General features: G+C 40.8%; 1 protein-coding gene across 3 annotated transcripts in view; it reads right to left on the reverse strand.

Annotated features, from left to right (window-relative positions):
• Positions 1-26196, reverse strand: part of FARS2 (phenylalanyl-tRNA synthetase 2, mitochondrial) — a 377875-nt gene that overhangs the window by 138057 nt on the left and 213622 nt on the right. For all 3 annotated transcript variants that reach the window (XM_075125392.1, XM_048839772.2, XM_048839774.2), the window contains one exon: positions 19133-19293. In XM_075125392.1, coding sequence (XP_074981493.1) covers positions 19133-19293 — 161 coding nt within the window. The remainder of the gene's footprint in view (positions 1-19132; positions 19294-26196) is intronic.

The raw sequence follows: 26196 nt of genomic DNA on the forward strand, positions 1-26196 counted from the left end.
GCTTCCACTCCACATCCAGTGGGAACCAGGAGCTAATAATATGCAGAAAAAAAACAAAGTTTTAAGGGTGTTTGGAATGTTCATTAAATTGAAAGGTTAGATACAATTCCAGTAGGTATATTTTTGCACTACTGAACTTGTGGTTTCATCTGAGAATCAATTTACAGTATCATATGATGGCAGAGTTGCCATGGTAATTAATTTTTCAACACTAATCACTACTGGAATCATGTATGATTTGTTAGCATATGAGCTATTGGTCCCAGGTGGTCTTGATTTAGACCCTTTATTAAACCCCTCTCTACCTCCACAGCCAAAAATGCAAAACTAAATTTGCATGGTGTATTTTTGAGTTCTGGAGCAAAGCATACACTATACCCCTCTTTCCCCCACTGTCTGAGTTGCAGACGTTTTGGGGGACATTATACCAATTTTAAGAGAGTTACTATATATCTATGACAGGTTTCAGAGTAGCAGCTGTGTTAGTCTGTATCCGCAAAAAGAAAGAGTACTTGTGGCACCTTAGAGACTAACAAATTTATTTGAGCATAAATACAGCTCACTTCATCAGATGCATGTAGTGGAAAATACAGTGGGGAGATTTTATATACACAGAGAACTATATATCTATGTTACTCTAAATCAGACAATTTCTTCCCCTACTTGACTTGAGATGGGAGATGATACCTACAAGGACAGGTTCTCCTTTTATGGCTTGTGACCTTGATTTTTGTGGCCTCCCGTTTGCCTTTTCACAAGGAAAAATAAGTAAGTGTGATCTATCACATGCAAATGGGTCCATAGGTGCTAGAACTAAGGGTGCTAGGGGTACTGCGACACCCTCTGGCTTGAAGTGGTTTCCATCATATGCAGGGCTTACAGTTTGGTTCAATGGCTCTCAGAACCCGCACTATACAAATTGTTCCAGAACCCCTGAATGGGTCAGGAGTGGATAAAGCCTGGGAAGATTTTCCAATTTATTTGTTTGTTTACTTACTAGAAACAGGGAAATCACCATTATATCACAACGTCAACTTAAAAACAAACAAACACCGTATTGTCTGTCTTTTTCATTCTATATCTTGAATAATCTTTTCGTCATTTCTTTCACTCTGTGTATTCTCTGGAATCCACTCTAGAAATGTTGCTTTTCTCTTTTGCCTCTCACCTAATTTATTTTACCTTTCAATGTTATTTTTCACTTCCTTTCCTCCTATCTCCTCCATTTCTAAACCACCCTTTTCTTCTCTTCCCCCCATCCAGCCAGCCCCGCAAATCCTCTATCCTTCTTTAACCAACCTTCTTTAGATCATGGCTGGAAGGCAGGTGCTGCACACTCTCCTCCAAATGCTGGCTTGATGAAATATCTTTCCCTCATGCAGTTCAGTGATACCAAGTAGTTTCAAAGGCTTTCAAATATCTATTTTACATTTTTAAAGCATTAAACGGTCATGATTTTACTCAGGACCATTTAAAAACATTTTTCTGCTTACCATGAGCTCAATCCTGCAAGATGCTGAGCACTCAGTTCAATCTTGCAAAGTGCTGAGCTCTCTAGTCGCGATCCAACAAAGCACTTAAGGACATGCTTAACTTTAAGCACATGAGTAATCCTACTAACTTTAGTGGGACTACGCATGAGCTTAAAGTTAAGCATGTGCGTAAGTGCTCCGCTGGACTGAGGCCAGAGAACTCAGCATCTTGCGCCTACTGGCATGACTCTTGATGCTAGAGGCCATGATTGACAGGTTTCTAGTCCAATGATAAGGCTGAGTGTGAGGTCTCTTTATTCTGAGCTGACAGTAGAAACTGTCAGTGGTTCCCTTCCCTTGGCTCATTAGTGTGAGAAAAGAAGAGAGTCCCCACCCCCACAAAGAAGATATACAATACCCAATGGGGTGGGGTAGTGTAAAAATGTTATTGATACTCATTTGGGGTGATCTGCAAAACTCATTCATAAGAAATGCTGCATTTCCAAATTTATGCCAATAAAATTTTTATACCACACCATCACGTATTCTCTATATGTATCTACAAACATGTGCTCTGAATACATCTTCAATTACAATAAAACTAATTAGCCAATAAGTCACATTTGAGGCTGTAGCTCAAATGTTCAGACATCGAAGTTCAATTTACATACTAATGGTGCATATTTGCCTTTAATAGATGTACTATTAGAAAGCAAACATAATAAATGGATTGGAGTTACCCTATCTTGATGAAAAATATCTGAAACTGCAACAGCCAGTCAATCTATTTACTTTTTTTATTGGGAAATAAAGCTAATTACAGACTAAGAAGATAAATGTAAATTACACAGAGCAGCATACTAATGGTGGATCATTAGACCCACCCCCTTCACAGTACGTAATCAGTTCAAACTGGCTGAAATGGCTGGCTTGTACCTTAGACTTTATTTTTCTGAGACAGAACTAGCAACATACAGGCAAAGCTGCTTACGTTTTGCAAATGTGTTCCCTTAGGCATGTCACTTTGTTCTATTTTTGGTCTCCCCTAGATTTCCAGAACAAGTTCTCCATCTCCCAGTGGCCACCATTCCTAAGGTATCAGCCTCGGGACATTTCACTTGTCTGAAGAAATTGATGACTACCCAGTGTGTGCGTAATAAGAGGTTTTAAAGCTGCATGGTGTGAGCTGCAAGAAAGCTCAGGTGTGTAGTGAAAAAGGTGTTAATTGGGTAACTGGGTGAACAGAACTCTATTACAGATTATGGGCCTGATCCTGCGGTCATTACTCACACAAAACACTCAATGAAGACAAATGGGAGTGCCGGAGTTATTCAGGAGCAGCAGCCACCAAGGGAGACAGGAAAGAAACACTGTATATTACAGAGGTATATTGTCAAGGACCCATAAACATTCTTACTCTTTTTTCCTTATTTTAGAGTCCACACAACTTTAAAAAACAAACAAAAAAAAACAACCCCAACAACCCCACAAGAAACCCAATATTGTTATGTCTTGACAATACAACAGCATGGTCTTATGGCTAAGGCACTGAATTTACACTCGAGATTTGGGTTAGATTCCTAGCTCAGCTACAGACTTCCTGTGTGATCTTCCTAAGACGCTTTTTCTCTGTCTGTCACATTAACCCCTCTGTAAAATGGGGATAACAACACCTCCATTCTTTCACTTTTTGTTGGCCTTGTCAAGTAAGGTCTCTTACTAAGTGTCTGTGTAATGCCTAGTGCAACGGGACCCTGATCTCAGGTGTGGCCCTCGGCTCTGCTGCAATAGAAATAAATAACAAAACAAGCAACCACTGGAAAATGAAACTGACTTTATGCTGAAGAACAATACACCTATAACAGACTGACACAACTTGCTGCTTAATGTGGCCATGAAACAACTGAGATTCCAGAAAACCACCTTGGCAACAGAACCCACCTGTCAACACCTATAGTTGTGCAGCATTTTATATGAACCTCTCTCCTCGTCCCTCCCCAAATGTCATTTTATTTTTGTAACCTTCCCTGTGAGGTGCCAAAGTCTGAGGTCTTTTTCACAAGAATGCCAGCTCAGAACAATTCAGGAAGTGGTAATTATCTGCATGTGTAGGTACGCTAGGAGCTCTGACGAATGGAGATATCACATGATATACTAGATCAAATCACACAGTTTCCCCGTCTATAAAATGGGGATAATGACTCTGATCTCCTTTGTAAAGCACTGAGGAAAGGCGCTATAGAAGAGCTAGGTATTAATTGTTAGTTATTATAAACAGGTCCAAGTAATTTCCTTTAATTATAATATCATGTTCTTCAGGTGCTCAGTTTTTCCTGCCCTTTACATTCCAGGTCCTACCTCCCACCTGTTCTTCATTCTGAACCTAGGCAACAAATGCTAGTGATTGTAGGGCAATAACTTCCTGTGATCCTCCATAGTCCCGTGACATGACAAGTTATAGGTTGAGCCACGTAGTTAATCCAAGTGAACACAGTAATCTCATCTATGGGGAAAAATACTCTCAGACTGTTGTGACAGGTGGGCACAATGGTATGCTAGTTGTCAGCTTCTTGACACACTACTGCTTGCATTCAAACACCAAACGCCTGTGATGACAAGCCTGAAAATTCAGGCTGTTAAAATGTTCTTTACTAATGCAAGAAACACATACTGTAAGTCCTGAGAATGCATTCAAATTAAATTCCATCTTTGAATGAGAGCATATTTAACCCAGATAATAGTAAAGATTATTGCTTTCCAATGAGATGATCTTGGATATTTGAAGAACATTTTAATGAACAGTGGAAAAATATAAATGGTGGTGCATAATTTTCAGATTATAAGAATTGATAGGTAAACTCCAAAGGTTCAAAAGTTTGGTTCAGTTAAGCACTGAAAGTATGATTCCATGCCTCTTGGGGTGCGCACAACTGGGCTGGGAATCTGGTGAGGACAGGCTCTCAATATTTCTGTTGTACCTTGCTTCCTCTCACTTAGGCTGAAAATGCTGCAGTGGCTTTCCTCTAATATCCATCAGAAAAATCATACAGGCCTCCACATTGGAAAGCCAGGTTTGGAGCCAAGCTACAATTTTTCTATGAAATTTGATATGAATTGGACAAATGGTTCCTTAATTATGATACCCTAAAAGCAGGAGGGCTTATCAAAGTTAAAAAAGTCTACTAATTTGGTGTTGCCACTTAGTAGCAAAATGACAGACAGAAGAGATAAAAATTAGTTTGTTAGATTCCCCTAGCTGAGATCTAGAGAACTGCACCATACATTACTTGATTACAATCTCATCTGAACAGTTATTAACCCCTTAAAAAGGAGTATAGTATAGTATAGTATAGCTCTCAATAGTTCAATATAAGACATCAAATGAAAGCTGGGGACTTAAACTTTTATTTTTTAGAAAGAGTAAGCCTCTAGCCCTATTAAATGGGGACAGAGCAGAAAATGTAAACTGAGGGATAGGCAGAATTCTTCCACCAAAACTGAAGGCGGGAACAGTCAAGCTATTTGTATAAACACACATGAAAGGAAGTGCTAGTCACCAGAGTGAGAAACCACTTCTAACACCTTTGGCAGATTCTACTTTACTGGATTCATCTATCCTGCCGGCACTGCTGTGCCTCTTTTAAGTTTCTTGCTTTCTCAATGTCCCCACCATACAGGGGTGTGCACGCACCTACACACACTCCAACACCCCTATTTAGGAGCCCTGTACCAGAAGACCTTAGGAAATCTGTAGGAAGAGGGCTAGAAAGAGCAGAGGATGTTCCCCTTTCTTGGGGACATCCTGAGGTTTACAGGAGAGGTGAAGGAGAGGTTACTTACCTTGTACAGTACCTGGAGTTCTCCAAGAAGTGTGTCCCTATTGGTGTCCCATGTCAGGACATACCTGTGCCTTGACCTGAGATTTTTGTCAGCAGTGTCTGCAGGTCCACATCGCCGCCCAAGACACACTTGTGCTCCAGTATGAGGGCACATAGGCAAAGGGTGGACTCACCACCTCTCCAATTCCTTCTGAACCACAAAAGTCTAGCAAAAAAGACTATGAGGCAGAGGGGAAGGAGAGAGGGTAGTTCAGTCCCATAGGGGGACACACCTCAAAGAATTCCAATCATTATACAAAATAAGAAACCGCTCTTTTCTTCGAGTAGTGTTCCTATGGATGTTCCACCTCAGGAGACTCCCAAGCAGTACCTCAATATGCAGGAGGGTGCCAAGGATGTAGATTCAGTACAGACTGTAGAACAGTGTCACTGAAAGCCATGTCAGCTCTGGAATCAGGCACAAGAGCATAGCGCTGGGAAAAAGTGTGGACCTAAGACCAGGTGACTGCCCTGCAGATGTATGAGATATGAAGCAGCTTTTCAGTGCAGCAGCAGAGATAGATTGAGCCCCACTGGGGATCAATCACTCTGATAAGAAGGCAAAACCCTGTGGTTCATAACAGGTTAAGTCATTCAGTCTTTGGGTGGAAACCTGATGTCCTTTCATTCATTTCTCAACTGAGATGAAAAACCATGGGGAAGCCCTAAAGGGCCTAGTCCTGTGAAGGTAAAAGGCAAGAGCTCTTTTTATGTCCAGCGTCTGGAGGCTTGTTTCTTCTCTTAAAGACTGAGGCTTAGGATAAAATGCCAGTATCTGAATCTCCTGATTAATGTGGAATTCTGAAGAAGCAGGGTAGGAAGCAAAGGTGTGGACATAGTATCACTGTATTGCTGTAGAACAGTGGTTTTCAACCTGGGGTCCGCAGACTATGTCAAAGATTTCCAAAGGAGTCCACATCTCCATTTGAAACTTTTTAGGGGTCCTCAAATGAAAAAAAGGTTGAAAACCACTGCTATAGAACAGAGTGTATGGGGGATCAGGCATCAAGGCTGCAAGTTCCCCTACACTTCTGACTGAGGTGAATGCTTTGGGGAATGAGGTATTACAGGACTGAAAAAGGAGGGAACAGGTTCCCACAAGTTCAAACATGGATTTCCTCAGCTCATTGAGAACCAAGTTGAGAGGTCCCATGATGGAGCTGACTCCCTAACAGCAAGATAGAGATTGAACAGACCTTTAATAAACCTCATAGTGGTTGGGTAGGTGAAGAAAGCCACTCGATAGGGGCATGTGTGTGAAAAGCTGTGATGGCAGGTAGGTGAACCTTAATGGAGCTCACCCATAAGCCTGTGATTTTTAAATTTAGCAGGTAATCAGGAATGTGTGTCAAATAGGACTCAAGTGGAGATATAGATCTGTGGCTGCATGAAATCTGGAAGGTTTCCACTTCTGCAGCAGTTTTTCTTGTCATGAGTTTTCTACTATGAAGCAGTACTGTTTATACCTCTGGGGAGCAGTCTTGTTCCATACCAGAGAGCCATCTTGAAGCCATGCCTTGAGGTGAAGCACCGAGAGGTTGGGGTGGATGATGGATCCTGACTCCTGGAGTTTGCTGTTAGAGGAAGGCAGAGAGGTGGTTGCACAGATATGCAAATCAGCTCTGGGAACCACACCAGTCTCAGCTATGACAGTGCTATGAGGATGGCTAAAACGTCCTCCTGTTTCAATTTTCTAGGACCTTGAGCAATAAAGGTGGCAGCATGTAGCAATGTGCAAGGCCAAGAGATGACTAAGGCATCTCCTCTCGAGTTGTGGCTCTGACCTCTCCTTGAGCAGAATCGTCTGCACTTCACGTTGGATGGTGTCACAAAGAGATCTACCTGCAGATGACCTCAGGTAAAGCTTATCTCTTGGAACATGTCACTGTTCAGCTCCCACTCATGGCTGATGTGAAAATGCCTGCTGAGGGAGTCCCCCACTGTGTTGTGTACTCCTATCAGATAAACCACTGAGCTCTGAATCCTGTGTGAAATGCACCAGTTCCATAGTTTCACAGATTTGGTGCTTAAGGACTCAGATCTCGCTCCTCCTTGTTGATTGATATAATACATTGCCGGTCTATTGTCCAGCATTATTCTGATCGGGTGGCCTCAGATGTGTGGTAGGAAGTGCTGGCAAATGTAATGAACCACTTTGAGCTCTAATATGCTGATAGGGAGGATCGCTTCCCAAGGGGTCCATTTGCCCTGATTTGTGAAGTTTTGAGAGTGTGTACTCCAGGCAATCAAGGAGGCATCTGTAGTGATGGTTCTTGTGGGAGGAGGCTGCAGGAATGGAACTTCCATGCACACCCTTTGTGGATCCTTCTTCCAATTTAGAGAATCAAGGCCCTTCTGAGGTACAGATACTTGCTTGGATAGACTGGTTGTTGGGAGTAGAGACAGTTCTCAGCCAGGCTTGAAGACACCGAGAGTGTAGTCTTGCTAACAGTGTCACAAACATACAAGCTACCATATATGTCTTAGGAGTTGCACGGCAAGCCCTTGCTGTGGTTTGCAAGCTGTTTTGCAATGTTGCCATTCAGCAGGTATGCTCTAATGGTGGTGGAGTCCACTGTGGCTCCAATGAAGTCTATGTGTTGAGTGGGTTTGAGGTAAACTTTTCTGTGTTGAACTGGAGGCCCAGTGGAATAGAGAGAGGGCCTTGCTGGTTGCAGTTGGTGCCTCAAGAAATGGGACCTTTCAGAAGCTGATCATCTAGGTAAGGTAAGACAATTATTCCCAGCTGGTGAAGATGGGCTGCAACAGCTGAGAAGACTTTGGGACATGGGAGAGGCCGAAGGGTAGGGCATGATATTGGCAGTGGTCCCTGACCACCATAAAACAAGAAAACATCTGTGCCAGGGGTGCTTGGCAATATGAAAATAAGCATACCAAAGGTCGAGGGAAACAAATCATCTCCTGGACCTAGAGAGGGAATCATCTCTGCTAGGATTACTATTCTGAATGGCTGACTGTAGACAAAGGTATTCGAAGTCCTGAGGTCCAGAATTGGTCCCCACCCTCTATTTTTCTTCTGGATCAGGAAGTCCTGGGAACAGAACCCTTTCCTAACAAAGTACGGTGGAACAGGTTGTATCACCCCCACAGTTAGGAGGCATTGTACATCCTGTCTCAAAAAATCCTCATGAGAAAGCTTCCTGAAGAGGGGCTTGGTGGTGGTGGTGATGGGGGGACAAGGAGTTGCAATGGATGGAATAGCCTGTAGAAATCACCTCCAAGATCCATCTGTCCCATGCAATGAGCTCCCAGGAAGTTAGGAAATGGGAGAGACGATCCCAATAAGGGTGAATGGGGGGAACGGATGCAGCATAGAACCTGGAGCGGGAGACAGGATACTGGGTTAGTTGGACCACTGGTCTGATGCAGTATGGCCATTCTTATGTTCTGATGAAAAGGTGTGCCCTTCACGTCTGGCTACAGATGACGGTACTGACAACAAGTTCAGCTTGCCTTCGGAGACTTTATGTTTCAAAGGCACAGAGTCTGGTGCTGCTTTAGGTTGTTTACCTGACAGCTTCTCAGTATGTGGCATGGTCTTCTTAGCCAATGGTGTGATCTCTCTGCTGGAAGAGAAGAGAGCCTTAGCAGTATCCAAATCAGGATATGAGGTCTCCTGAAACACAGTTTGAGGTTGTGACTTTCTTCTTCTTTTATCCTGTTTTGGAGAATGGGGTCTTCTCTTCTCTGAGAGTCTGGATGGTTCTGAAGGGCTCCCAGGGTATTTGCTTACTGTTGCAGTAGAGGTGGTCGCTGGGGCTCTCTGAGCAACCAGATAGATGATACAGAGAGGTGAATCGGACCCGATAAGTCTGTGAGGGTTCTCCATTAACAGGAATTTTAATCTATCATAAGAACAGCTATGGTCTGACCCAGTAATGGTCCATCTAGCCCAGTCTCCTGTCTGACTGTGGCTGATGCCAGATGCTTCAGAGGGAATAAACAGAACAGGACAATTTCGGGTGATCTATCCCATGCCATTCAGTCCCAGTTTCTGGCAGTTGGAGGTTTAGGGACACCCGGAGCAGAGTTGTATCCCTGACCATCTTGGCTAATAGAATTGATGGATCTAGCCTCCATAATTTAACTAATCCTCTTTTTAACCAGGGATTTGGAGCGGAGCCCACGGAGCAGCTCCGGAGCAGTGGAGCTGCAGGTTTTTGCCTGGAGCTGGAGCGGAGCCGGAGCACAGTTCCAAAGCCCTGTTTTTAATCCAGTTATATTTTTGGCCTTCACAACATCCCATGGCAATGAGTTCCACAGGTTGACTGTGTGTTGTGTGAAAAGGTTTTTTTTGTTTCTTTTAAACCTGCTGCCTATTAGTTTCATTGGGTGACCCCTAGTTCTTGTGTTTTGTGAAGGGGTAAAGAACACTTCCTTATTCACTTTCTCCATATCATTCATGATTGTGTAGCCCTCTATCATAGTTGTCTCTTTCTAAGCTGAATGGCCCCAGTCTTTTTAAGCTCTCTTCATTTGGAAGCTATTCCATACCCCTACTCCTTTTCACTGCCCTTCTCTGTACCTTTTCCAATTCTAGTAAATCTTTTTGAGATGGGGCAACCAGAACTGCATGCAGTATTCAAGTTGTGAGCACACCATGGATTTATCTAGTGGCATGATATTGTCTGTTTTATTATCTATCCCTCAATTTCTTTTTTAAATCCTGAACCGATCATACATTTGGAAGGAATGTGAATCCATCTCAGGCAGCAAAGGCAGCTTGAATGCCCGTCGCTGCGGGGAAAAGAGTTATGGCAGGTCTGGCAGGGTATGAAGTCCAAGACTTGGGCATAACCCATACTCAAGGCTGCGGATCAAGGACTAAGGGACAAAAATAAAGGCTCAGCATGCACAAATGAAGAAGGGAAGGTTTGCTTAATAACAGAAAATAAAAGAAATTTGAAAAGAAAGGATTAAGCAAGAAAGGTAGCAAGCTGTGTAGCTAGATAATAGGCACCACAATGCTCCATGTCAAGCTGCAGGTGGTTGAGAAGGAACTGGAGTGGTGGTGGGTCTACCCCCTTCCTGTATACCTTTGTACTGGAGCATCAGGATGTCAAGGGCACAGACACTGCTGATGAAAATATCCCATCAAGTGTGCATGGGCACACGCACATCCTGATGCAGAGCAACCACAGGGACGCTACTCGAAGAAGAACCTCATAGTGAGCTTTCAGAGTCAAATCCTGACCGCTCGCGAGACTCCTCAAAGACCACCCTGAGTAACCAGAATTCCTAGAAGGAGTTTTAGTCCCTTAACAAACTCCTTCTTAAATTATTTAGTTGGCTTTGTAAAAATTAAAAGGGTGCTTATCACATAGCCTAGGGGCCCCTGAAAAGACAACCAGCAGCAACCCCACAAAGTGTAGCCGAAAACCAAATTTTACCTTATTACCCTGACAACAAGCCTATTCTGGTTTGTTAGTGAGAAGCCTGCTGAGCCTATTTTGGATCATTAGGGGCTGAAGGCCCTAAGGCTGGGAAGGAAGAGCACGGTGAAGCTAAGGGAACCACCAAAGGCCCAAGGGCTAGGGAAGCTGCCAATTAGCCTCTCACAAAATTCATGGGGAGGGAAATGGAGATTCGGGATGCAGCCCTTCCAAAGAGCATCCTAAGGCTCAGGAGTGTAGAGGAGAGACCTCAATATTGGTGCAAAATGATTTTAATAAAATAAATAAAATTTTCAAAATATTAAGTCACTAAACTTGCCTGTGCCTTTACTGAAGCTTATGATCTATGTATCATCATCATCTACCTTATCTCCCAAGGGCAAGCAAATACCAGGGAAGATAAACATTTCTTTATAGCCACAAAATGTTTATTACCTCCAAGTGTGTTTACACTGTGATGGGTTGGGTCACAGAAACTCCATTGGGACTGCCACCTGATGTGTCGAGACTACCTCTAAGCCTGTTTTGCCTGGCAGCTTGGGACTTCAGTGCCCTGCCTGGTTGTGCCAGACACGCTAGCCTGCTACAAACACAGACCCAGGTCTGAACCACATCCCCCAGAAGCTGCAGGCTTAACTCAAAACAGCTTAAGAAGTGCTCCTGTCTCCAACACCCAGATACCCAGTTCCAAATGGGATCCAAAGCCCAAATAAATCTGTTTTAATCTGTATAAAGCTTATACAGGGTAAACTCATAAATTGTTCACCCTCTATAACACTGATAGAGAGATATGCACAGCTGTTTGCTCCCCCAGATATTAATACTTGCTCTGGGTTAATAAATAAGTAAAAAGTGATTTTATTAAATATAAAAAGTAGGATTTAAATGGTTCCAAGTAATAACAGACAGAACAAAGTAAATTACCAAGTAAAATAAAACAAAAACATGCAAGTCTAAGCCTAATACAGTAGAAAACTAAATGCAGGTAAATCTCATCCTCAGAGATGTTCCAATAAGTTTCTTTGACAGACTAGATTCCTTCCTAGTCTGGGTCCAGCAATCACTCACACCCTTGTAGCTACTGTCCTTTGTTCTAGTTTCTTTCAGGCATCTCTTTGGGGTGGAGAGGCTATCTTCTGAGCCCGCTCAAGACAAAATGGAGGGGTTTCCAGGGGGCTTATATTGTTTTTCTCTTGTGGGTGGAAACCCCTCTCCAAGATGGAGTTTTGCAATCACCTGTTCAAGTCACACATCTATGAATGATTCAGCTTTTTGCAGGCCGATGCCATTGTTTACATGTTAGTTTGAACGTTCCCAGGAAAGCTCAGATGTGGATTGGCATCTCCCATAGGTCATTGTTAGTTAAATACTCCCAATTACTTGAATAACCCCTTCACACCATGTTGACCAAATCTGTCCTATGTGTTTCCTACAGCAAACACTTTAAATACAAGCATAGAGCCAACGTCCATAACTGCAGACATAAAAATGATACATGCATGCAAATAGGATGAATATATTCAGTAGATCATAACCTTTGCAAAGATGTGTTACATGGCATATGTAGCGTAAAAATATTCAAGTTATATCATATTTACACTCATAAGCATATTTCCATAAAGCATTATGGGGTGCAATGTCATATACACAGACTCTGGGATGCAGTCTTATAACTTCTATTTTTCTTTAACATTCTATACTATTTTCTTTTATACTATGTTTTGAAAGATATATATATATATATATATATATATATGAGTTTATTGTGCTTTGTATAGAATGTAGATATGAGTCTGCAATTACAAACTGTAAACAGACTGCAAACAGTAAGTTATACCTCTAGAAACTATTTAGTCAAAAAAGAAAAAAAAAATCAGAGTTATCAAAGTACAGGACAAGTCTCCTGTGTATAAGATACTGGCTTGATACAAAGATAATACTTATTTCAAGAAGACAAACCATATAAAAAATTTGTGTTTTAGGAAGAGACCTGATTGTGGGCTAGGAAATGTAGGGTGAGTTATCAAAGTAATAAATATAAGTAAGCCCATACAAAGAAGTCTAGAAATATCATAATTAAAATGAATTTTATAATTACTCCAAAAACTTATTCAGAAAAAGCCTCTAGGATAAATATGTGACATTGGAAGTGTTTTAAACCTTTTGTTTATTTCTTAAATGTTGAAATGGCAAACACCTTTCTGAAATGCATACTTGAAAATACGTTAATTAAATGTGAAGCTCCTAATACCTTTGCTATGTAAATAGTGAAATTCTTCAAGTACAAATATAGCAAGATCATTTGATGTCATAACTGGTTACTAATATAAGAAGCCATTTAAGTAAAGAAATATGTATATTAATTGGGAAACTAGTTACCTGGCAATCCTTTAGCAATCCCTCATCAAACTTGTGAAGACAAGAACCACCTCTCCAAAAACTGGTAAAAAGAAAAGACAATACCGTCTCTGATAACACTTTAAGAATTTAATTTTAAAAGACTACTTTGAGAACTGACCTTAACAGAGAGAACAGGAGCGTTTGGACTCATTTGAAACAGAATTTCAACTCCAATTAAACTCTCATGGAACTAAAGGAATATTTCAGAAAATTGGCTGAATAAAAAGGAGTTAAAACTAACTTTAAAAGTCATTTGATGCTTTTCTGACACAAGAAGAACAAAGGCGAGTTAAAACATGTTGCATATTCATTATTCAGACTGCTCATTCAGGAGACGAAGGTGTCACCCAAGCCAACTCTAAAGTCATGAAGTAGTGAAAGAAGGACAGCAACCAACTTTAAATCTACATAAGACAAACAACAGGTGTGTTTCCCTAATTTCATGGAAGTAGGAAGGAAAGAGTATAAAAAACTCCTCAGAAGTGAGCACCCCCGTACACACACCTCCTGCTACTCTGCTTCAGCAAGAACTCTACAACTCACCTCCATAAGCAAGCTGACCCAGACAGACAAGAAAAACAGAAAAGACTCAAGAAACCATCTCAAGGAATAGCTTCCCAACACTTCAGCATGGATTGATGAGAGGAAGTTAACTAAGACACTTGCCAAGAGACTAGATTTAAAACTCTTGTAATGATTTTATTGGAATATGAAATTGCTATTGTAACTTTTTTAAGTTACAATAGCAATTTCTAATAGTTAATTACTAATTACTAATTACAATTACTAATAGTTAATCTGTCGCTTAAAATACTAACAGTTGCTTGTTAATCACCAAGTGATTAGAGCAGTGGTTCTCAACCAGAGGTACACAGAGGTTTTCCAAGCAGGACATCAACTCATCTAGATATTTGCCTAGTTTTACAACAGGCTACATAAAAAGCACTAGCGAACTCAGTACAAACTAAAATTTCGTACAATGACTTGTTTATATTTCTCTATACATGATACACTGAAATGTAAATGCAGTATTTATATTCCAACTGATTTATTTTATAATTATATGGTAAAAATGAGAAATTAAGCAATGTTTCGGTCATAATGTGCTGTAACACTTTTGTATTTTTATGTATGATTTTGTAAGCAAGTAGTTTTTAAGTGAGGTGAAACTTGGGGTACACAAGACAAATCAGACTCCTGAAAGGGGTACAGTAGTCTGGAAAGGTGGAGAGCCATTGGATTAGACCATGTATTCCTGGAGAGGACACAGGGTAAACAACGGTAAACAGAGAAATAGTGGGATTTAATTGGATTTAAGATTCTTAATATTTGTAACTGGCCTGTCTCTAAGACAGCTCCTTATATGGCTTCTTCTAAGTAACCGACTTAAAATATTTCCTTCAATTTCATAGGATTTAGTTAAAATGACTTTTTATTATTATTAACTAGACAGGACCCAACAGCCCTTAAATTCTTTTACCCAATCATAAACAGCCTTTAAGTATCTAATTGGACACTAAAACTGGAGTCATAATAATTTTGGGAAACAATACACTTTGATCTTAATTTACCAAAGGGAAAGCATTCCTCAGAGGTGTTCACTCTGTGGGGCATAATCTCTGTTAAAACCTCTCCACAGAGAAACATACAGAAGAGATTGTAATGGAAGTAACCAGCTTAACATTTATGTTCTGTTATTCGTGTTGTTTAATGTCCTTTTTTCCTTCCTTTAATAATAAAATAACACTGGCTAATAATTGTGATGATTTTGCTTGTTCTTAATCATGGTGTCCCCTAAAAAACGTTAAAGAACCCCTGTGACTAAAGCAGTGGGAGCCACACCCCGGAGTTGGCAGCAAGAGAAACAATTAGTAACAGCTGGTCTACCATTTCTTGGTTCTGTAAAACAAATATTTTTAGTAATTTTTAAAATAAAATTCCTTGGTGTCCACCAATTAAAATAAATAAAATTCCTTTCTACCACACAGGAGGGACCCACACCTACTAAGGCTAAACAGGCACACCTGGGCCCATAGGGAAGTTCAGGGCGTGGTGAGACTCCTAAGGCTTGCAGTAGGAAAGGTGCGGGAAGCCCAACTAACCTTATAAGACTAACAATACATGGAGGCTAGGGGCCTCCCGCTGAGCCTTCTCTAGAGCTTGTGGGAGCTGAGGGTTAGGGAGGCCCCTGAAAAAAAGACTTGAGTGGGGATGGAGGGCTGCTAGTTTCCTTGTGGTCTCACAAGCCTCCAAAGGCCTATAGAGATTAAGGCCTTATGATGCACTCCAGCCAGTTGGGAAACTTACCCTGGTAGAGACTTCTCCTAGGTACCTCCTAGGGATTGCAGAGTCTTAGAATGTATGCATTAATAAGGCTTCCCAATTGCAGACATCAGGAAGGAAGGAATGCCCCTTTCTACGCACTCTCCCCTCCACCATCCCAAGTTAGGACTTCAAAAAAATAAGGAAATTCCGACATAAAATACTTCATCAAGGTGAAGTTAAGGTTTCTGTCCTTGGTTGGCATGCTTATTATCTTTCAGATATATTAGAATCACACAAGAAATTAGAAGTCTAAGGAATTCAGTTAACAACATTTTAAAGTATGGAAGTCAAGATAGCCAAATTGCCATGGTTTTGCCCCAGAAGAAACCACTGAATGTCTGAGAGGATTCACTTATAGAGGCAGAACTAAATATGCATTTTTTGTTATTCTAGGTTTGCTATCTGTTAACTTAGAGAACTATAACAATCTACAAATATTAGAAGAGCACTAAGATGAGGAGAAAATTGTTTAAGGTGGTGCATGATGGTAAAACTGGGAGCAATGGCATGAAACTGAGGGAAAAAAAATTTCACAAGCTAGCAGGAAAATGTTTGTACTAACTCTGTTGGACTGTGAAATAGTCTGTCAGTGGATGTGGAAGATGGCCTGGCACTGGAGTATTTTGAAATGGATAGAATTTTGCCTAATACAGTCAAAGTCCTCTCATATCCCTAATTTTTATGATTTCGCATGGAGAACAACTTTTGACTGTTACTACAGGGACCATTTTCCATCTATTTCAAGAGGAGAGAAACCTTTATTTTTTTTTTCTTGGTGCTGGCATAGAGAAATTTGAAGGAACAGTCTGAGCATCACACAAGTGGTATGTTTTATGTTTTGAAGAGCTTCATTTAATGATGGTGCAAGAAAAGCTGCTATTAAATCTGGTCAAGGAAAGGTAAAACACTTGTAATGAAATTCAAAACTCTCAAAAAACTTTATTTTGTCATTTTAACGTCTGCATAAGCACGATGCAGATCTGAATTAAACTGAATGCTATGTGACAAGCTACAGAGGAAATCAGGCAAATCCAGAGTCTACCCTTAGGAAACATTGCAAGGCCTTCCTCTTTGAGAAGCTGCCCACCTAGATTATCACTACAAAAGTTTTTTTCCCCCCCTGCTCTCCTGCTGGTAATAGCTCATCTTAAGTGATCACTCTCCTTACAGTGTGTATGATAACACCGATTTTTTCATGTTCTGTGTGTATATAAATCTCCTCACTGTATTTTCCACTGAATGCATCCGATAAAGTGAGCTGTAGCTCACGAAAGCTTATGCTCAAATAAATTGGTCAGTCTCTAAGGTGCCACTAGTACTCCTTTTCTTTTTGCGAATACAGACTAACCCGGCTGCTACTCTGAAACCTTTCAGCCATATGTGTCACACTCAATTCAAACACTCCTTTTATTCCTAAGCTCCTAGCAGCTGCCCTCCCCAAAGGAAAACCCTACTCCAAGCAGAGTTTTGACCCTGTGAAAGGAGAGGTATCAAAGACTCATGAAGTTCAACAGGGACTTCCTATTGCTAATGATTAGGCATGGAAGGTGCTCAGATACAACAGTGATGGGTGACAGCATAAAATTCTAAAATAGATTAGATTAGATAAGATAAATTTCATAATCTGGAGCCTCACATCCACAATAACATTAAGAGAAGAAAATAGTCATTTTTTCTATCAGGCTTTTCAGCTTTCACTGTGTTCTGTCAGTTATTTTCTTGGCTTGCTTTGACTGGCTGCTGCTTCCTGGAAAGTTGGAGTTGTAAGTATGTGTACTGTATTTGAATGGATGTCTGGATGTTTCAAACCTCCAGCTGGAGTTTGAGCTTTGGGAACATACTGGAATATTTAGGTTTGCTCTTGTGTAGGTCCTTTTTACAGTATTTCACGGGAGAATTGTGGACGACTTTCCCCAATCTTATATGCCAATGCATCTTCATTGTTGGGTTATTGTACCAAAGTGAGAGCTGTTTCAACAGCTGATTCAGGTTTATCGTAATTTTTCTTTTCATATTATATTTACTTTCAAATAATAAAAAAAAAACAAGTTGGTTCACAAATTAAGTGAGAGGAATAGTAAAGACACTAGTGTTTAAAGTCCACCTCTCCCACCTTGACATAGTACTGCTACAATTATTATCCAATTTCTCCTACAGAGACACCGGGTAAAATTTCAGTAGCTATTCTAACTTTCAGTAACCCCTTCCACTGAAGCATGATGCCAGTTGACTTGACCCTCCCTATGCCAATGGTAAAGTATACTCTGAATGCAGCACTGCTTTTCAATCAATTCATGTTCAGCTGCTGTATTACTGAAATGAATGTCAGCTACAGAAACTTTAGGATGGTTTTGATGGTAGGGTTACTACAAAAGTGCTGCTGAAACCCCAGCTTGCAACTCACTCAGAGAAGAGGCTGGAGGAAAATGCTGCTGATACATTGGGGCAAAGGAAACTTGTGCTTATTAAGTATCATTAAAAGCTATACCCACATACACATTGAAGATAGCATTTCCAAACTGTTTTGTGGAAGGTTCGCCAAGCAACTCCCAGTGACTTGTATGTGCATAATATGGCTGTAACACCAAGCAGGGATTTGGGAATTTATTACAGTATTTTCAGAGGCAGCTTCCATTCAAAGTAACACAGAATTACAGCCCTCATTCAGGAAATCACTTAAGCACATTCTTGACTCCATCCCTATGCAGGAAAAACATGTAAGCATGTGCTTCAGTGCTGTTTTGAACAGAGATGATTTTCTGAATATCCAGAGCTCAATAAAAATGTTCCATTATTGATATAAATTTATGCTAATGACAGGATTTTGCCACAGCAGCTGAAATTTTATTATGATTTTAAATTGCCTTTTACCGTTGAACACAATTTTGGTTATTTAACATCTCTTCTCCTCTGGTAATGACCAAACCCTCCTACAGAGAGAAAATTATATATTGTGAAAGGGTTGGGCCAGATGGCTACAGGAGAGTAATAGAAGGCAGATATATTAGCCCCAGGTTAAGTAGGTCCCTTTTCCCTGGGTAAGGTAACAGGGAAGGTTCCAGAACAATCAGGAATCTTCTGGAGACAATTAAGACAGACAGGCTGATTAGAACACCTGCAGCCAATCAAGAAGCTGCTAGAATCAATTAAGGCAGGCTAATCAGGGCACCTGGGTTTAAAAAGGAGCTCACTTCAGTTTGTGGTGTGCGTGTGAGGAGCTGGGAGCAAAAGGTACTAGGAGCTGAGAGTGAGAACGCGGACTGTTGGAGGACTGAAGAGTACAAGCATTATCAGACACCAAGAGGAAGGCCTGAGGGTGAGAATAAAGAAGGGTGAGAGGAGGCCATGGGGAAGTAGCCCAGGGAGTTGTAGCTGTCGCACAGCTGTTCCAGGAGGCACTCTAGACAGCTGCCTTCCACAGGGCCCTGAGCTGGAACCCGGAGTAGAGGGCAGGCCCGGGTTCCCCCCAAACCTCCCAACTTCTGGTCAGACACAGGAGGAGTTGACCTGGACTGTGGGTTCACGAAAACGGCCAAACTGAGGGCTGCCGTGAAGCTCCAAGGTGAGCAAATCCGCCAAGCGTGAGACCCACCAAGGTAGAGGAGGAACTTTGTCACTATATATATATATATATTAATATTACCTGAAAATGCACTTTTTGGTCAATGTGAGGCACACTAAACTGTTTCAGGAAGCGTTCGTCTTCACTCCAGAACAGGCGAATGTCAGGGATATCATAGAGAATCATGGCCAGCCTCTCTAATCCCAGGCCAAATGCCCAGCCAATTTTCTGCTCAGCACCAGCTGCAATAAACAAAGATAAAAATCCAAGGGCTTAAGTGTGGCACATGAAAAATTGCTAATACAATGCCCCTCTCTTTCCCAAGGAAGATGCTAAAGAAGCATGAAAGGAAAAAAGTCTGCAAGTAATTGTCAGATGATGGAGCTAAAGGCTGATCCTCATCCCATCAAAGTCAGTGGCAAATGTGATCGAGGAAGCATGACCGAGTTCAAAAGTAAGCAAGGCTAGTGACCAGGAAGTCTTGCTCACATGGCTCTCTGGCTGCAGTTAGACTTTGAAGACACAATTAGCAGCACTGTATATTGCCTTCCTTTACATTACTTCTCTATTGTGCTTATAGGTTAAACACTTAACATTTTATTCAATTATGCTGTATAACACATACAAAAATCAGTTTACAATCCAAAGCATTTTAGTTGGGCTGATAGGCCAGGCCATGGCACAGTGAACACTGTCACTAGCATTTGGGAGGATCGAAATTGTCCCTTTCAAGGTGACAGTAAGATCAATTCAGACCACCAACTGTATGCATACTTTGCAGAACAAACAGGTTTAGGACGCTGCTAGTGTTAATAACAACACCTCTACCCAGACAGCTCTCAGATCAGCAGAGGCTTTTACACCTGGAGAAAGCTGTTACTCCCAGATAAGCAAGGTTCTATTACTGTAGCAGTTAAATAATAATTAATAATTCTTTGTACTTATATAGCACTCTGTATGTGAGGATCTCACAGATCTTTACAGATGTTCATGACACAAGACCCCTGTCAAGAAGGTGAATATTCTTATCTTCATTATTTACAGTAGCGTAAATTGAGGCACAAAGATATTAGAGTAATTTTTTTTAAAAACGGAGCCTAAAGTTAGACTCCAAAATCCACATATAGACAGCTGCCTGATTTTCAACCGTGCTAAGTTCCCAACAGCTCCCAGTGAAGGTCAGCCTTATAAACAATCAAGCAATTGCCTAAATGTGTATTTAAGCTTCTGTTTTTGAAAACCTTGACCTAAGAAATGTGCCCCAGTTCACAGATGAAGCAGGTCATAGAATTCTGTTTCCTGATTTCTATCTTTGTTACCATCCATGGAAGAAAACTCCAGCAGGGAGCCCATGGGAGCCCTCTTGTAATTAGGGTAATTGCTACCGCCTAGAGATGCACTGTCCCCATTAGTGCAGAAGAGGAACATCACAGAGTCCTAGATTTTTGAGGGCAGACATAACAAGAATTAGAAAAGAAGCATAGTCATTGTTTTGATTTATTTAATTAACCTGAATCTCCTTATGTTACTTAGAATACTGAGTCCCTCAGCAGGATTCCTGTGCGCTTTATTTAACAACTGGCTCACATTGCACTTTCCAGACAATTGCAGTGGGAGGTTAATCCACTTTATAAAGAATAATCCATAGCAGGGATAGTCAATAGGCAGACCGTGGGCCAAATCTGGACCGCCAGACACTTTTGAACGGATCGCAACATCTTTTTATTTACTTATTACCTTTATTATTGGGTTTTTTATTATTTTCTCTGGAGGCAATAACTTGACAATAACTTGACAAAGAAATCAGGACCTTGGCAAAAAATAATTGATTACCCCTGATCCATAGAGTCAGAACTGTAAATACCCTGCACTATCCTTCTTAGGGTACAGAGTGAAGTACACATTCAGGTTTTTTGAAAGCAGACAAGATAAGAAGCAGTCTCTGCATATACGTCACACTAAAAAGGGTGTATTTTGCAAGTTTGGTTACCCCAATTTTTAGATCATATAAAGGGCAGACACAAAAAGACACAAATGTCACCAAATGACTTTGTTTTTTTAAACTCATACTGAAAAAATAAAGGAAACTGAAAGCAAAGGCTGCTGCTAAGTCATTTGGAAGCCACTACAGACGACTGTGTTAATTACGAAGACACAATAGCGACTCCATAAAGTTGCACTGGGCTTTGTGCTTAGCTTCTCTGCTTTGAACATGATAATGTGCCCTCCTCAAATTTAAAGCACTTATTCTTTTAGTATAGAATGAATTTTTGGAGAATTTTCATGTAAGACTGTTGATTAGTTTACAAGGTATAAGTATTTAAAAACTGAGAAATTTGTATAATCTACTCTCTCAGCATATGGACGCTCCAGAATCCAAGCGTTCATTTAAAAATAATTATGTTTGTAGTCCTTACAGATGTGAAGAAAAGATGAACCAAAAGCAAATCAGTGTTACAGTGTGGTCTTCCTGAACTGTATCCCTTTGCTGTCTTGTCACTTGCCTCCTTAGATGATAAACTTTTTAGGTCAGGGATCACAGGTAGAATCCCAGCCATACTCAAGTCAATGACAAAACTCCCACTGACTTCAAAAAGGCCAGGATTTTACACCATATCATTGTACAGTGCCTAGCACAACAGGGCCCTGATTTACTCTCAGAGCACTACTTAATACATAATAAAAACAGAAATAGACTGCCTGAGGCAATAGCTCTGGAAGGTATGAACTGCCACTGCTTGTCTCAATAGAGGAGATAACTCTGAAACCTAAAGACGCCAATTTAAATGCCAACAACGTTAACTATTTCACTAACCAATCCATGCAACAAACCTCGATGCCAACTCTGCCCACATATCTACACCAGCGACACCATCACAGGACCTAATCAGATCAGCCACACCATTACCGGTTCATTCACCTGCACGTCTACCAATGTAATATACGCCATCATGTGCCAGCAATGCCCCTCTGCTGTGTACATCGGCCAAACTGGACAGTCCCTACTTAAAAGGATAAATGGACACAAATCAGATATTAGGAATGGCAATATACAAAAACCTGAAGGAGAACACTTCAATCTCCCTGGAGACACAATAGCAGATTTAAAGGTAGCCATCCTGCAGCAAAAAAACTTCAGGACCAGACTTCAAAGAGAAACTGCTGAGCTTCAGTTCATTTGCAAATTTGATACCATCAGCTCAGAATTAAACAAAGATTGTGAATGGCTAGCCAACTACAAAAGCAGTTTCTCCTCCCTTGGTGTTCACACCTCAACTGCTGGAAGAGGGCCTCATCCTCCCTGATTGAACTAATCTCGTTATCCCTAGCCTGATCCTTGCTTGCATATTTATACCTGCCTCTGGAAATTTCCACTACATACCTCTGATGAAGTGGTATTCACCCACGAAAGCTTATGCTCCAATATGTCTGTTAGTCTATAAGGTGCCACAGGACTCTTTGCTGCTTTTACAGATCCAGACTAAGACGGCTACCCCTCTGATATTTCGCTACTGCTCATTTGAGCAGACAGAACTAACAAAGGTGACAAATTAATCTGATGACAAATGGAACTGATGACTGTGTATGTTTTTTGATATGTAAAATTTTAGCAGAAGAAGGTCTTGATCTAGACTGTTTTTAAATATTACTAATGTGCATATTTTGAGTTATGAACAATTTAATAACAACCATTTCTGTTTATTCTGCAAAGTTTAACGTAATATTATTTGACAAATTAATTTACTGTAAAAATAAAGTGTATTTCATGTCAGTTATTTATTTTTTAGATGGAGTGGGTGCCACTGCATATTTCTGCAGTATGTGCATATGGCAGCCAACTGAGAAAGCATTCTTCATCCAAGCAACTACCTTGCAAGCTCAGCACTTCAGTGGCTGACCTATCCATAAGTACCTGCTCCAAGAACTTATCTTTCAGGTCTCCTGAACACTAGGAAGCCCACAGGAAGGAAACTGCTCTCCTGAAGACTTTCTGAATTTTAGGAGGCATACGTAACAAGGTTCTCCTCAGCTGGCTACCCTACTTGAACTTGTCAAATCCCTATGGCACCCTCAGAACACACCCCTCCTGCTGTGTCCCTTCCCTGCTGTCTTGTTTTCTATTTGTAAATTATAAGGCCCCTAGGCAGCAAAACATTTAAGCATGTGCTTAACATTAAGCATATGAATAGTCCCAGTGCAGTCACAGGGACTAGAGCATATTCTTAAATGCTTGCTGAACGGGATTTCTAAGGTGCTTAAAGTACATACTTAAGTGCTTGAATCAGGGTCAAAGCATATACATTTTTAAACACACATATTTCATGAAAGTACAAAAGTTATCACTACAGAATTTATAGATATAAAATGTACATGAATAAAAATTAAACACCTATACTAACAAGAAATTAACTGCTTGGGGCAAGTGGGCAAGAGAAAGTGATGAGGGAGCTGGAAGTGACTGCCACAGACTTAAAGCTGGGATGGAGACAAGCTGAGGGCTCATGAGTGAATCTGGTCAGGCAGCAGGTTTAAGGGAACTGGGGAAGCAATCATAGCGTCTCTGTTTAAAATGTCACAAGCCAATGGAGATAGCTTGAACATCTGTTCAAGCTTTCTCCACCTGGCTCTCAAAGCTTTCAGGCTGCCAGGCTCTTGATGCTTCATGTGGAAAGATCTGACCACTCAGCAGTGGAGCATCATTGAAAGTTTCTTTGCCCCATACACACAGTTTTAAAGCAGCCCTTCTCTCCGGCCCCAGGGTCAGTCTCCCATCCTGGGTCCTCAGTCCTCATAGATAAATACATTATATATATTAAAGGAAAAATCCCCCCCACAACCACTCAAACGCCACCAAGAAATTCTCCATTACAAATCTTTGTTAATATAGAATGAAGATTACTCAAATGTATTTCAAACACAAACGTGGACACAAACACCAAAGAAATCATAAGTTAAGGAAAAATACATGACTAATAGAACACGATTCTCCAGACATTAGCCCACTACCATCACACTGTTCAGCCACTCTAACACTCTCTACTCACTCAATGTCTGTACCAAACAACTACAGATAATTCAATGTTCTTTGGGATGAACTAGAAGGTGCTATACTCTAGCTAAGAGACATATCCTGACCTGCCAAAGCCGAGGGGTTAAAGCTACTGAATCCTTTATTACAGCTATGGATAGAGATATACATTTTTCTAAGGAAACAAAGAGCTTTAAAGCCGTGGGTGAGATAAGGACTTTTCTACCACTTAAGATTTTTAAGCTCTACTTTGTAACTTAATTTTAGGATCAGGTTAACATTCTCTCATATGCATCTCAATCATGCTTACTTTTATACCTATACTGCCTTTTATTATACAGTTTCCCCATTACTTCTGTAAAATTGCCAGTAAGGAATTAGTTTATTCAAGACAACTAAACTGAGTCTTGGAACTATGAGAAGGGGCAGTTACTAAGAGGTGAGAGAAACTAAACCAGTGGTTTGCATCTTGCAGCCAAATCAGCACAGAGCTCCAGCCCCTCAGGGCCATACATGTAGTATCGGGTGCGGCCCACATTGGTAAAAAGGTTAAGAACCACTGAACCAAACTCTGATCTTAAGGTTGAAGCAGTACCAGGAGTGGAAAAACAGATTGGGTACAGTGTGTGCTGTAAATCAATGAATCCAAATCTGGCAGACTAAGGATTGGAGTGAGATGATAAAGACCTCTCTCCTCCCCCCGCTTTAAAGATTGTTATTGACTGTTAGCTTGATCACCTTTACTGACTGAAACTGCAGGTAGAGATGTGGACTCTCAAGTAGCCAGGACCCAACTATTATGACTTAAATTCCACTCAGAAACTAATCTACAGCCAGACAATACTACAGAACACAGGTGTAATGTAATGAGCTCTCTGCATGAAACATTGCTTAACGTGTAGCCCCATGTCACAGTACTCTAATCTTGAGGTGAGAAATGCAAGGTAGGAATTAGAAAGAAAAGGATGCACTCTTCTTGCCTAGCATAGATGAGGAAAAACAGTCTTGGCTACAGCTATTACCTAGTAGCAGATGAAGATCTAATAAAACCTCCAAATTGTGAACATGAGTGATAAATCACAAACACACTTCCTCAATCAACAGGGCTGATATACTTCTCTGCCATTTCTCCTGGTTGCATCCCTGAATGTATAAGCATTATTCCAGTCTTATGTGCATTGACTCTCTGCCCGTCATCCTCATTCAAGCTCCAATTTCAGCCAAAGGCTCAGGGCCTGATTCTTCATTGTGTTTCTTTTGAATAGTGGGTGTAAAATCAAATCAAATGATAGAATCTTGCACTCTATTTACCCTGGTATAAGGGACTACACAGGGGTCAGGCACTGAAGAACTGCGCCAACTGGGGTAGATCAGATGGAGACACAGCGTTAAGGAGAATAAAAACTGTTAAGGTGATTCGTCTCAAATTCCTCTTTAATTTAAAGAAAGAGCTCTCCTCTCCAGGCTGAAATCTTGCATGCATGCTGATTTGTATTTCTACAGCTGAGTTAGAAACACCTCAGACAAAGACCTGAGTCCATATTTTACATGTTAATAAGCACTGGTTTTAAAATGATTTCTGAAAACCAGAGTTACACAGTGTTTGGCTAGTCAGTATGGACTAAGATCCATATTCTAAATAAGGGCCACAGTGATCAGACAAAGTATGTTTAACCCATGTTAGAAAGAAATCGTTTTTAATCTAGTGTTCAAAAAAATGGTTTTCTGGTATGGGTAAAATTCCATTATGGTTTGGGGACAAAGGGTCCTATAAAGGAAATGCCAACACAGCAAAAGTCGCCAGTCTAATATAGATGCGTCTAGGAACAGGGTTAGAAAAGCATTCCATAATGAGGTCAGATGAACAGAATGTAAATCAACTGATGCTGAAAACGTATTAAAGTTCTGCTGAACTGATCTCTTCATCTGAAACAAGAATCAGAACTATTTATATTATCTTTAATCTTCCTGATATCTGCTGGGAGAGCACTACAGCAGTGCACATACAATCCAGGAAGTTTTTGGAAAATGTAGGGGACAATTTCCTGGTGCAAGTGCTAGAGGAGCCAACTGGGGGGGAGTTTTTCTTGACCTGCTGCTCACAAACTGGGAAGAA

The sequence above is a fragment of the Caretta caretta genome, chromosome 2 (genome assembly GCF_965140235.1).
Source record: "Caretta caretta isolate rCarCar2 chromosome 2, rCarCar1.hap1, whole genome shotgun sequence".
Lineage (NCBI taxonomy): Eukaryota > Metazoa > Chordata > Testudines > Cheloniidae > Caretta > Caretta caretta.